The following is a 12,800-nucleotide window of genomic DNA, read 5'->3' as shown; positions in this document are numbered from 1 at the left end:
TGGTCTGATACCGTTCAATAGGCTGGGATCCCCAGGGCTCTGGTCTGATACCGTTCAATAGGCTGGGATCCCCAGGGCTCTGGTCTGATACCGTTCAATAGGCTGGGATCCCCAGGGCTCTGGTCTGATACCATTCAATAGGCTGGGATCCCCAGGGGTCTGGTTTGATCCCGTTCAATAGGCTGGGATCCCCAGGGCTCTGGTCTGATACCGTTCAATAGGCTGGGATCCCCAGGGGTCTGGTCTGATACCGTTCAATAGGCTGGGATCCCCAGGGCTCTGGTCTGATACCGTTCAATAGGCTGGGATCCCCAGGGGTCTGGTCTGATACCGTTCAATAGGCTGGGATCCCCAGGGCTCTGGTCTGATACCGTTCAATAGGCTGGGATCCCCAGGGCTCTGGTCTGATACCGTTCAATAGGCTGGGATCCCCAGGGGTCTGGTTTGATACTGTATTGTATATTAAAGGACACCAGCCAATCACAGGCTCTTTGCAGCTTGATGGTTGAGCTTCACAAATGACAGACAGCTTTCTAGTGGCTTAGTGTCCCTGACCAATGATTAGGGTTCAAACCTCATTGACCTCATAAACACAACCCTGACAGTTTAGATCAAACACAACCCTGACAGTTTAGATCATAAACCCAACCCTGACAGTTTAGATCATAAACCCAACCCTGACAGTTTAGATCATAAACACAACCCTGACAGTATAGATCATAAACCCAACCCTGACAGTATAGATCATAAACCCAACCCTGACAGTTTAGATCATAAACCCAACCCTGACAGTTTAGATCATAAACCCAACCCTGACAGTATAGATCATAAACCCAACCCTGACAGTTTAGATCATAAACCCAACCCTGACAGTATAGATCATAAACCCAACCCTGACAGTTTAGATCTCATAAACCCAACCCTGACAGTATAGATCATAACCACAACCCTGACAGTTTAGATCATAAACCCAACCCTGACAGAATAGATCATAAACCCAACCCTGACAGTTTAGATCATAAACCCAACCCTGACAGAATAGATCATAAACACAACCCTGACAGTTTAGATCATAAACACAACCCTGACAGAATAGATCATAAACACAACCCTGACAGTTTATCATTAAAACCCACTGGGGTTTACTGTAGAAAAAACACACACTCCACTGCTTTGATGGTCCTCCTCCACTCGAGTTTACTCCACCCACACTCACAAGCACACACACACACACACAGATACAGACACACACACCACACACACACACACTCACAAGCACACACACACACACACACACAGATACAGACACACACACCACACACACACACACTCACAAGCACACACACACACACACACAGATACAGACACACACACCACACACACACACACACACAAGCACACACACACACACACACAGATACAGACACACACACAAGCACACACACACAGATACAGACACACACACCACACACACACACCACACACACACACCAGACAGGTAGAGTGTAGTGCTAGGTTGCTTTTCCTGACTCTAATCAAGGCCACCCAATAGGTAATTAGTGCTAATTGCTTTTGAGAATCCCTCCCCACAGTCCATCACTACATGTCTACCGAGCTCCGTTTTCCATCTCTTTATTTATTCACTCAACTTTAGTCTCGGGTCCCAAACGGCACCCCTATTCCCTATTTAGTGCACACATTTTTTTTTTACTAGATCCCTGCTCAAAAAGTAGTGCACACTATAGGGAATAGGGGGCCATTTGGAACACGTTCCATTTCCGTTCTGTGACTTTAATCTATCGGCTGCCTCTCCTGTGACCTCCACAATTACTCTGAGGGAAAAGTTTGGATGTACTGCTGCCGCAAAATGAGTTTAGAGTAGATAGGATCAGACTATAGGTTAAAGTATGAATATCTGCAATTAGAAGCTAAAAGGGTTGTCGTCCCAAATGGCACCCTGGTCCCTGTATAATGAACTAGGGCTCAGGTCAAAAGTAGTGCCCTATATCGGGGGGAAAAAGGTACCATTTGAGACACAACCAGCCTATGTCTGTCTGGAGAGCACAACAACCCCAAAATGGACTACTGTTGAAACAATTGCTGCGTTGCCCTGAAGAAAAGCATTATGAATTAGACTAATTAACACTAATTCTAACTGATACAATTATGTACTTATGAAGCACCAAGCCTTAACAGCTCTTAGAATGAGTGTCAACACTAGACGCCACCTCCACCATTACCACTGGACTAAAAACACTGGCAATTGTAGCTTTTAAGTGAACTGAAGTGCTATGGCCTCTTAGTTCATCTAAAACTCAAATGAAGCCTTTGGCCCTTTAACCATGCTAGATAACGGTATTCCACATCAATAAACACTCATGGGAAAGTTTTTCTCTCTGCCGCAAACTAAGTGGCAAGTACTGGCTGAAAGGAGGGTGATTTGACACCCGGCGTTTTCACATTTTCCCATATTTGCTCAAGAGGTTTTGCTCTAGCCAGACCGGCGTATTTGTTTTGATGTGACTGTTACAAATGTTTTTATCCATACTGACTCCATAATACGTCTTTAGACTTACAGGCAGGCGGTATGGTTTCATGACAACTTTAACCAAGCTAAGGTAGCAATAGCCTTCCCCTCCTATACCTTTAATGAATAATGCATGAAGTTGAAATCCCAAACTATTGAATTGCAGTAAGGACGGAGGAAATGGGGGGGGGGGGTGGAACTTCAGGACTGAAAAGTTGAATTACAAAACATTGCATTCTTTCATCTAATGGTCTGTGTCCCAAATGACACCCTATTCCTAACCCAGCGCACTAATTTCCCCCAATACAGACCCGTGAGTAGTGTCAAAGTAGTGTGCTGTGTAGGGAATAGGGTGCCATTTTGGAACGCGGACCATGAAGTTTTTTATTTTTTTGCGAGGTGCTGAGGTCAGTGAAGAGCCCTCTGGCTCTCTGGTAGATGAATAATGCACAACAGAGCTGCAGGAAAACCTTGAGAGAGTTAGTTACTCCTTTACTCCGCAAGTGTAGATTATTGACGCATCACTTTTTCTCTCTTTCTTTCCTCGGGTAAAACAGGACCCTTTTTTTGTCTGTGAGGTGTCCGTACCGTTCACAGCTATATCGCCCCCCCAGGCTAAATAGGCCCTAATTTGCACAGGTTCTGTATGGGGGCCAATTATTACAATACCATTTGTACTGGAAACCGTATACACAATATCACAGGCTGTGTGCCAAACAGCACTCTATTCCCTACACAGTGCACTACTTTTAACCAGCACCTCTATGGGTCCTGGTCAATATCATCAGTTGGACCTTCCCTCTACCCACCAATATCATCAGTTGGACCTTCCCTCTACCCACCAATATCATCAGTTGGACCTTCCCTCTACCCACCAATATCATCAGTTGGACCTTCCCTCTACCCACCAATATCATCAGTTGGACCTTCCCTCTACCCACCAATATCATCAGTTGGACCTTCCCTCTACCCACCAATATCATCAGTTGGACCTTCCCTCTACCCACCAATATCATCAGTTGGACCTTCCCTCTACCCACCAATATCATCAGTTGGACCTTCCCTCTACCCACCAATATCATCAGTTGGACCTTCCCTCTACCCACCAATATCATCAGTTGGACCTTCCCTCTACCCACCAATATCATCAGTTGGACCTTCCCTCTACCCACCAATATCATCAGTTGGACCTTCCCTCTACCCACCAATATCATCAGTTGGACCTTCCCTCTACCCACCAATATCATCAGTTGGACCTCCCCTCTACCCACCAATCTCATCAGTTGGACCTTCCCTCTACCCACCAATCTCATCAGTTGGACCTTCCCTCTACCCACCAATATCATCAGTTGGACCTTCCCTCTACCCACCAATATCATAATAATAATTCCCTCTACCCACCAATATCATCAGTTGGACCTTCCCTCTACCCACCAATATCATCAGTTGGACCTCCCCTCTACCCACCAATCTCATCAGTTGGACCTTCCCTCTACCCACCAATATCATCAGTTGGACCTTCCCTCTACCCACCAATATCATCAGTTGTACCTTCCCTCTACCCACCAATATCATCAGTTGGACCTTCCCTCTACCCACCAATATCATCAGTTGGACCTTCCCTCTACCCACCAATATCATCAGTTGGACCTTCCCTCTACCCACCAATATCATCAGTTGGACCTTCCCTCTACCCACCAATATCATCAGTTGGACCTTCCCTCTACCCACCAATATCATCAGTTGGACCTTCCCTCTACCCACCAATATCATCAGTTGGACCTTCCCTCTACCCACCAATATCATCAGTTGGACCTTCCCTCTACCCACCAATATCATCAGTTGGACCTTCCCTCTACCCACCAATATCATCAGTTGGACCTTCCCTCTACCCACCAATATCATCGGTTGGACCTTCCCTCTACCCACCAATATCATCAGTTGGACCTTCCCTCTACCCACCAATATCATCAGTTGGACCTTCCCTCTACCCACCAATATCATCAGTTGGACCTTCCCTCTACCCACCAATATCATCAGTTGGACCTTCCCTTCTACCCACCAATATCATCAGTTGGACCTTCCCTCTACCCACCAATATCATCAGTTGGACCTTCCCTTACTTGGCTCATCGCGCTCTAGCGACTCCTTGTGGCAGGCCGGGCGCCTGCAGGCTGACTTCGGTCGTCAGTTGAACAGAGTTTCCTCCGACACATTGGTGCGGCTGGCTTCCGGGTTAAGCAGGCAGGTGTTAAGAAGCGCGGCTTGGCGGGTCATGTTTTGGAGGATGCATGACTCGACCTCCGCCTCTCCCGAGTCCGTTGTGGAGTTGCAGCGATGAGACAAGATCGGGGCAGTATGAAAATGTATGCACTCACTAACTGTAAGTCGCTCTGGATAAGAGCGTCTGCTAAACGACTAAAATGTAAATGTATATAGTATATAGAGAATTGGGTTACATTTGGGACATAGTCTTCTTCTCCGGGAGCTACTGGGGCTATAACTGTTACTAAGATTGATTTAAAGGGGGGGGGGGGCATCTCTTTCATATAATTAGTGCTGAAATGTGCTGACATATTTCCTCTCTTTCCTTCATCTCCTACTAGGACGTAGCCTATCACCAAGGGGATGACGGAATTCCCAGCATAGACGGACTCACGCAGAGAAGAGCATGAGCCACGTGTTGGTAATATAAGTCTATGGGGCAAGAAGAGGACCAGTGTGTGTTCCACTCATAGCCTTTCTACTACAGCTCGATCGAGCTCCAAGATTAGCATCAGATACCAGTTATTGGTTTCACAACTACAGTGGTGGGCTACAAATGACAGATTCAGATTTTAAAAACTTTTACTGTCCATTCTTGTGGACTGCGTTCAGCCCACTACTGAATTGAATCTGTTTACTGAATCTGACGTTGCATTTTCGTAAGTGTGAATGCACGGACATGGCATCACCGTGGAGAGTGAGAACTGTGATTGTCACACATATCTTCACACTTCCACTTAGCAGATGCTGAAGGAGAGAGAATGGGGGGGGGGTTGCTGGTGATTCTCAGATCCACCTCTACGCAGACGACACCATATTGTATACATCTGGCCCTTCATTGGACACTGTGTTAACAAACCTCCAAACGAGCTTCAATGCCATACAACACTCCTTCCGTAGCCTCCAACTGCTCTTAAACACTAGTAAAACTAAATGCATGCTCTTCAATCGAACGCTGCTGGCACCCGCCCACCCGACTAGAATCACTACTCTCGGTGGGTCTGACCTAGAGTATGTGGACAACTACAAATACCTAGGTGTCTGGTTAGACTGTAAACTCTCCTTCCAGACTCACATTAAGCATCTCCAATCCAAAGTTAAATCTAGAATCGGCTTCCTATTTCGCAACAAAGCCTCCTTCACTCATGCTGCCAAACATGCCCTCGTAGAACTGACTATCCTACCGATCCTTGACTTCGGCGATGTCATTTACAAAATAGCCTCCAACACTCTACTCAGCAAATTGGATGTAGTCTATCACAGTGCCATCCGTTTTGTCTCCAAAGCCCCATACACTACCCACCACTGTGACCTGTACGCTCTTGTTGGCTGGTCCTCACTACATATTTGTCGTCAAACCCACTGGCTCCAGGCCATCTATAAATCACTGCTAGGCAAATCCCTGCCTTATCTTAGCTCATTGGTCACCATAGCAACACCCACCCGTAGTATGCGCTCCAGCAGGTATAGCTCACTGGTCATCCCCAAAGCCAACACCTCCTTTGGCCGCCATTCCTTCCAGTTCTCTGCTGCCAATGACTGGAACGAACTGCAAAAATCTCTGAAGCTGTAGACTCTTATCTCCCTCACTAACTTTAAGCATCAGTTGTCAGAGCAGCTTACCGATCACTGCACCTGTACACAGCCCATCTGTAATTAGCCCACCCAACTACCTCATCCCCATATTGTTATTTATTTTGCTCATTTGCACCCCAGTATCTCTATTTGCACATCATCTCTTGCACATCTATCATTCCAGTGTTAATACTAATTGTAATTATTTTGCACTATGGCCTATTTATTGCCTTACCTCCATAACTTGCTACATTTGCACACACTGTATATAGATTTTCTATTGTGTTATTGACTGTATGTTTTGTTTACCCCATATGTAACTCTGTGTTGTTGTTTTTATCGCACTGCTTTGCTTTATCTTGGCCAGGTCGCAGTTGTAAATGAGAACTTGTTCTCAACTGGCTTACCTGGTTAAATAAAGGTGAAATTAAATTTTATTTTATTTTAAATAAAATATCTGTCCCAGGTTAACCTGGTGGGAGGAGTTTACACCGGGTGAAAAGTGATTGCATTCGTTTTGGAAGCAGGTTGCCTCCCGGGCGTGAGCCAGGTGAAATGTATTGGGCATCGGTCAAATGGGTGGGCTGGTAAGTTCCCATTCAGTTGTCAAAACGTGGGTTGGGACAAACATGCATTGTCAGGCAAGCAGCAGGAGGGCGAGCAGGCTACTATTCCCCGTCATTTATCAGTGCAATTTTGACGGCCAACTACAAACTGAAAAAGTTTGAGACGGTTTATCTACTATTCCCTCGTTAGATTGTAGCTAATTTCGCTCTGGATAACATTAGCTGTCGATCTTGTTGTTGTTGTTGAGCAGAGGCAACTGAGGGATAGATAGCGTTCCTTTTCATGGTTGTTTGATCAACAGGACTGTAAAGTTCCCAAATGTAAGAGGACTCCCGTGGTGTTTTACATATTTGCAGAAATCCATTCAGGTGTATTTTGTGGCTTTTGGCGAATGCTTTCTAATTATTTAAAGTCGCGCTGTTGCAACGGCCTGTAAACACATAGTCCAGTTCAAAGTGAATGATGGATGTTTTTATTTGATTTATTTACTGCAGTGTCTATTAATTGTCTGAACCCACGGCCGCTTTCCCACTCTATAGCGCTATAGAATTTCACAAATACCTTAGTATATGTCATTCCCAAACATTCTATGAATTTATGAAAACATGAAAAAGACCCTATCTAAGTGCTCTCTTGTCAGATCTTTTTTTTTTTTTTTTTAAAGGCGCCATATTCTTGCTAGGGGTGTGTATATGAACAGATTTTAATAAGATTTCATGTTGCTAAAATAGCTGTCAGTTCCACTTTAAGAGGCAAAAGAAGACGACAAACAGGATCCACCAAACGCATTTGGTGTGTCGTCATAGTGGTCTCTAACTTGTGGTCAGACTCGCTCAGGTGGAACCAACTTATGCAGGTGCCTTTTTTCAACGTCATTGAGAAAACAGAAAAGGTGTCTCCTGAGTGGCGCAGTGGTGTGCTAACTGTGCCACTAGAGATCCTGGTTCGAATCCAGGCTCTGTCGCAGCCGGCCGCGACCGGGAGACTCATGGGCGGCGCACAATTGGCCCAGGGTAGGGGAGGGAATGGCCGGCAGGGATGTAGCTCAGTTGATAGAGCATGGTGTTTGCAACGCCAGGGTTGTGGGTTCAATTCCCACGGGGGGCCAGTATAAAAAAAATAAAAAAAATGTATTTACTAACTGTAAGTCGCTCTGGATAAGAGCGTCTGCTAAATGACTAAAATGTAAATGTGTCAAGGTATTTTTTCACAGACATCCTTTCTAAATTGAAAAGTAATCCAAGAAGTAATCATCCAGTTTTTCAAAAGTATCTGTAATCTGATTGCAATATTTTTGCTGGTAATGTAACTGATTACATTTTTTTGTACTCATATTTCATGTAATTAGTTACTCCACAACCCTGGTAATGAGTAGGATTCTGTGTTTTCACATGCAAAAGTGATTGCTTTTGATAAAAACGCTTTATCTGCCTACCCAATGAAAACTAGTTTGAAAATTGGAACATATATTTTATGACAAAAAAATAGATGTTTCTGGACGTTGCAACATGCTGCCTTGTTGACACCATGCTGTGGCACAAGGCTTTCATATCCCCTGGGGTAGGAGGAGCCATACCTCGAAGGCGCCAATCATGTTGCTCCACAACCCGGAAGAAACAGCATCCGAAAAGAGCGCCTGGATTTCAATTTTGAACAGATAACAAGACGTTGACAGGTTAGTGAATCTTTTTCAAAGTAAGCAACTATTTTATGTAGTGTGTACAGTTATATCGCTGTAAATGTGTAAGTCGAGTCACATTCCAGTCACTACCTTTTACTATGTCGCTTTCTCGACGTTGTCGAGACAAACAGGGCTAGCTACGTTCATTGTTTGTTGCTAAAACTAAACGTTATTTGCGGTGCTCACGTCGAGAAACATTTCTGTTATGTTTTTTTTACCTTTTATAATTATTGTCCTGTAGGCTACAAAGAACGTGTTGTTACTTTGTCGCAATCAAGAAGAATTTGAAGGAACAAAAACCGTGAGGGAGGAGCGACCTTCTCTGCGCCGCTCGGTTATGTTGTCAACAAGGCAGCATGGTGATTCGTCCAGAAACATCTATCTTTTCCTATTTGATTCTGAGTTAAGACATATACAGTTTGTCTGTGAACTTTTTCTAAGATGCATACTTTAGTTTTTTCCTGAATTCACTTCTCTAGCACATGCGCAGATCAAATACACCGCTGCAGTTGACGTAGCCCACGTCAGCTGACGTAACCTCGCAATGCCAATCGCAGAATGTAAGGACAGAATTGAAGCAATCTGGCCAGCTTGAAATCAATATTTTAAATTGGTAACATCGCACAGTGTGACGTGATAATGGTAAAAGACTGAATCCGACGTACAGTCTGCAAAGGTCTTTACTGCTAATGGGAAAAACCTCTAACATGTTATGACACTAGGAGGAATGGAAGACGAACATGCCTGCTTCTTAGTAGCTAAGGGGTGCTTTCAAATGCCCTTATATTGACCTCTCTCTCTCTCCCCCTCTCTCTCTCTCTGTCTCTCTCTCTCTCTCTCTCTCTCCCCCCGCTCTCTCTCTGTCTCTCTCTCTCCCCTCTCTTCCCCCCCTCTCTCTGTCTCTCCCCTCTCTCTCCCCCCTCTCTCCCCCCCCCCCCTCTTTCTCCCTCCCCCCCTCTCTCTCTCTCCCCCCGCTCTCTCTCTGTCTCTCTCTCTCCCCTCTCTTCCCCCCCTCTCTCTGTCTCTCCCCTCTCTCTCCCCCCCTCCTCTCTCTCTCTCTCTCTCCCCCCCTCCTCTCTCTCTCCCCTCTCTCTCCCTTTCTCTACCCCCCCCCCTGACTCCCTCCTCTCCCCTTTTGTCCCTAACAAGGTATCCTCCCTGGACTCCCTCATTAGTGTCATCTCCTCTGTAGCACCATGGAGCAGGCTGAGACACCTGGGCTGCGTCCCAAATGACACCCTATTCCCTTTATAGTGCACTACTTTTGACCAGGGCCCATAGTGCACTATATAGGGAATAAGGTGCCATTTGGGATGAGCGTTAGAATCCAGGGCCATTACATAGAGCAGGTCTGAGGGCAGCGCTTTAGCAGCAATTAACCCCAGTGACGTCTCCCTGGGGGCCGAGCGTAAACGACAGCCTTTCACTAACTAACACACTGTAAACAACAGGGTCTAACCAATGACACACAGGGTGCCCTTCTAGGGAGGAGGAGGAGGAGGAAGAGAAGACAGACTGGGTCGGGGAGAGAGGGAGGGAGGACTGGGTCCGGGAGAGAGGGAAGGAGGACTGGGTCCGGGAGAGAGGGAGGGAGGACTGGGTCGGGGAGAGAGGGAGGGAGGACTGGGTCGGGGAGAGAGGGAGGGAGGACTGGGTCGGGGAGAGAGGGAGGGAGGACTGGGTCGGGGAGAGAGGGAGGGAGGACTGGGTCGGGGAGAGAGGGAGGGAGGACTGGGTCGGGGAGAGAGGGAGGGAGGACTGGGCCGGGGAGAGAGGGAGGGAGGACTGGGCCGGGGAGAGAGGGAGGGAGGACTGGGTCGGGGAGAGAGGGAGGGAGGACTGGGTCGGGGTGAGAGGGAGGGAGGACTGGGTCGGGGAGAGAGGGAGGGAGGACTGGGTCGGCGAGGGGGAGGGAGGACTGGGCCGGAGAGGGGGAGGGAGGGAGGACTGGGCCAGAGGGAGGGAGGGAGGACTGGGTCGGAGAGAGAGAGAGAGAGAGGGAGGGAGGGAGGACTGGGTCGGAGAGAGAGGGAGGGAGGGAGGGAGGACTGGGTCGGAGAGAGAGGGAGGGAGGGAGGGAGGACTGGGTCGGAGAGAGAGGGAGGGAGGGAGGACTGGGTCGGAGAGAGAGAGGGAGGGAGGACTGGGTCGGAGAGAGAGAGAGAGAGAGGGAGGGAGGACTGGGTCGGAGAGAGAGGGAGGGAGGGAGGACTGGGTCAGAGGGAGGGAGGGAGGACTGGGTCGGAGAGAGAGAGAGAGGGAGGGAGGGAGGACTGGGTCGGAGAGAGAGGGAGGGAGGGAGGGAGGACTGGGTCGGAGAGAGAGGGAGGGAGGGAGGGAGGACTGGGTCGGAGAGAGAGGGAGGGAGGGAGGACTGGGTCGGAGAGAGAGAGGGAGGGAGGACTGGGTCGGAGAGAGAGAGAGGGAGGGAGGGAGGGAGGACTGGGTCGGAGAGAGAGGGAGGGAGGGAGGACTGGGTCGGAGAGAGAGGGAGGGAGGACTGGGTCGGGGAGAGAGAGAGGGGGGGAGGACTGGGTTGGAGAGAGAGAGAGAGAGGGAGGGAGGACTGGGTCGGAGAGAGAGAGAGGGAGGGAGGACTGGGTCAGAGAGAGGGAGGGAGGACTGGGTCAGAGAGAGAGAGAGAGGGAGGGAGGACTGGGTCGGAGAGAGAGGGAGGGAGGACTGGGTCGGGGAGAGAGAGAGGGGGGGAGGACTGGGTTGGAGAGAGAGAGAGAGAGGGAGGGAGGACTGGGTCGGAGAGAGAGAGAGGGAGGGAGGACTGGGTCAGAGAGAGGGAGGGAGGACTGGGTCAGAGAGAGAGAGAGAGGGAGGGAGGACTGGGTCGGAGAGAGAGGGAGGGAGGACTGGGTCGGAGAGAGGGAGGGAGGACTGGGTCGGAGAGAGGGAGGGAGGACTGGGTCGGAGGGAGGACAGGGTCGGCGAGAGGGAGGGAGGACTGGTTCGGAGAGAGGGAGGGAGGACTGGGTCGGCGAGGGGGAGAGAGTTGCTATTTGCATCAATAACCACAGTGCCTTCATCAGCGCTGTGTCCTTGGGTCTTCTGCAATATTATTGTTTATTGAGCTCTATGAAATGCTTTTTACCTTGAGGATCTAAAACATATTTGTGTGATTGTCAATGTTGCCGTTGGATAAAGCTGTTTAACAAACTTCATGTGAGATTTCTAGGCCTAGTGAATTTGAGAGCCCTATAATGGTTTGGGAAAAAGTTCAAAAAATGTCCAATGTTTTCTTCTCTACAGTTGTCCTGATCTGGAGTCAGTGTCGGCCCTAGTAGGAGCATGAGTTTCTCCCCCTAATGATTTAATCTGTCTACAGTTGTCCTGATCTGGAGTCAGTGTCAGCCCCAGCAGGAGCATGAGTTTCTCCCCCAGCCCTGTGTGCCCGACCGGCAGCCGGAGCGTCCAGGAGCAGAGAGAGAAGTGGGAGAGGAAGAGAGCCCGGACAGCGAGAGCCATGGTCCAAACTGAACAGAAATACTGTCAACAGCTGGAACTAGTCAACACGGTATGGGCACAGCACCTCCTATTTATACCGTCTTTGTCTACGTCCCAAATGACACCCTATTCCCTATATAGTGTACTAGTTTTGACCTGGACCTATGGGGCTCTGGTCAAAAGTAGTGAACTGTGTATGGAATAGGGTGCCATTTTGGGACGCAACCGTTGTCTGCTGATACAGGAAAGGGGGATACCTAGTCGGTTGTACAACTGAATGCATTCAACAGAAATGTCTTCCGCCCCATTGATGTTAGGGGTTAACTGCCTCTGAAAGCAGAAACATTATTTACATAAGTATTCAGACCCTTTGCTATGAAACTCGAAATTGAGCTCAGGTGCATCCTGTTTCCATTGATCATTCTTGAGATGTTTCTGCAACTTGATTGGAGTCCACCTGAGGTAAATTCAATTGATTGGACATGATTTGGAAAGGCACACACCTGTCTGTATAAGGTCCCACAGTTGACAGTGCATGTCAGTGCAAAAATCAAGCCATGACGTTGAAGGAATTGTCTGTAGAGGCCCGAAACAGGATTGTGTCGAGGCACAGATCTGGGGAAGTGTACCAAACAATTTCTGCAGCGTCGAAGGTCCCCAAGAACACAGTGGCCTCCATCATTCTTAAATGGAAGAAGTTTGGAACCACCAAGACTCTTCCTAGAGCTG

General features: G+C 48.2%; 1 protein-coding gene across 1 annotated transcript in view; it reads left to right on the top strand.

Annotated features, from left to right (window-relative positions):
* Window positions 1-11,984: 11,984 nt before the first annotated feature.
* Window positions 11,985-12,800, top strand: part of LOC311126151 (rho guanine nucleotide exchange factor 39-like) — a gene marked incomplete at its 3' end in the record, with an annotated part of 94,911 nt that continues 94,095 nt past the window's right edge. The window contains exon 1 of the mRNA XM_084200168.1: window positions 11,985-12,141. Within this exon, the coding sequence (XP_084056294.1) occupies window positions 11,992-12,141 (150 nt within the window). The 5' untranslated portion in view covers window positions 11,985-11,991. The remainder of the gene's footprint in view (window positions 12,142-12,800) is intronic.

This window comes from Coregonus lavaretus (genome assembly GCF_964263955.1).
Source record: "Coregonus lavaretus genome assembly, contig: HAP1_SCAFFOLD_296, whole genome shotgun sequence".
NCBI lineage: Eukaryota > Metazoa > Chordata > Actinopteri > Salmoniformes > Salmonidae > Coregonus > Coregonus lavaretus.
Note: the sequence above shows the minus strand (reverse complement) of the source record. Positions and strands in the feature narration are given on the sequence as shown.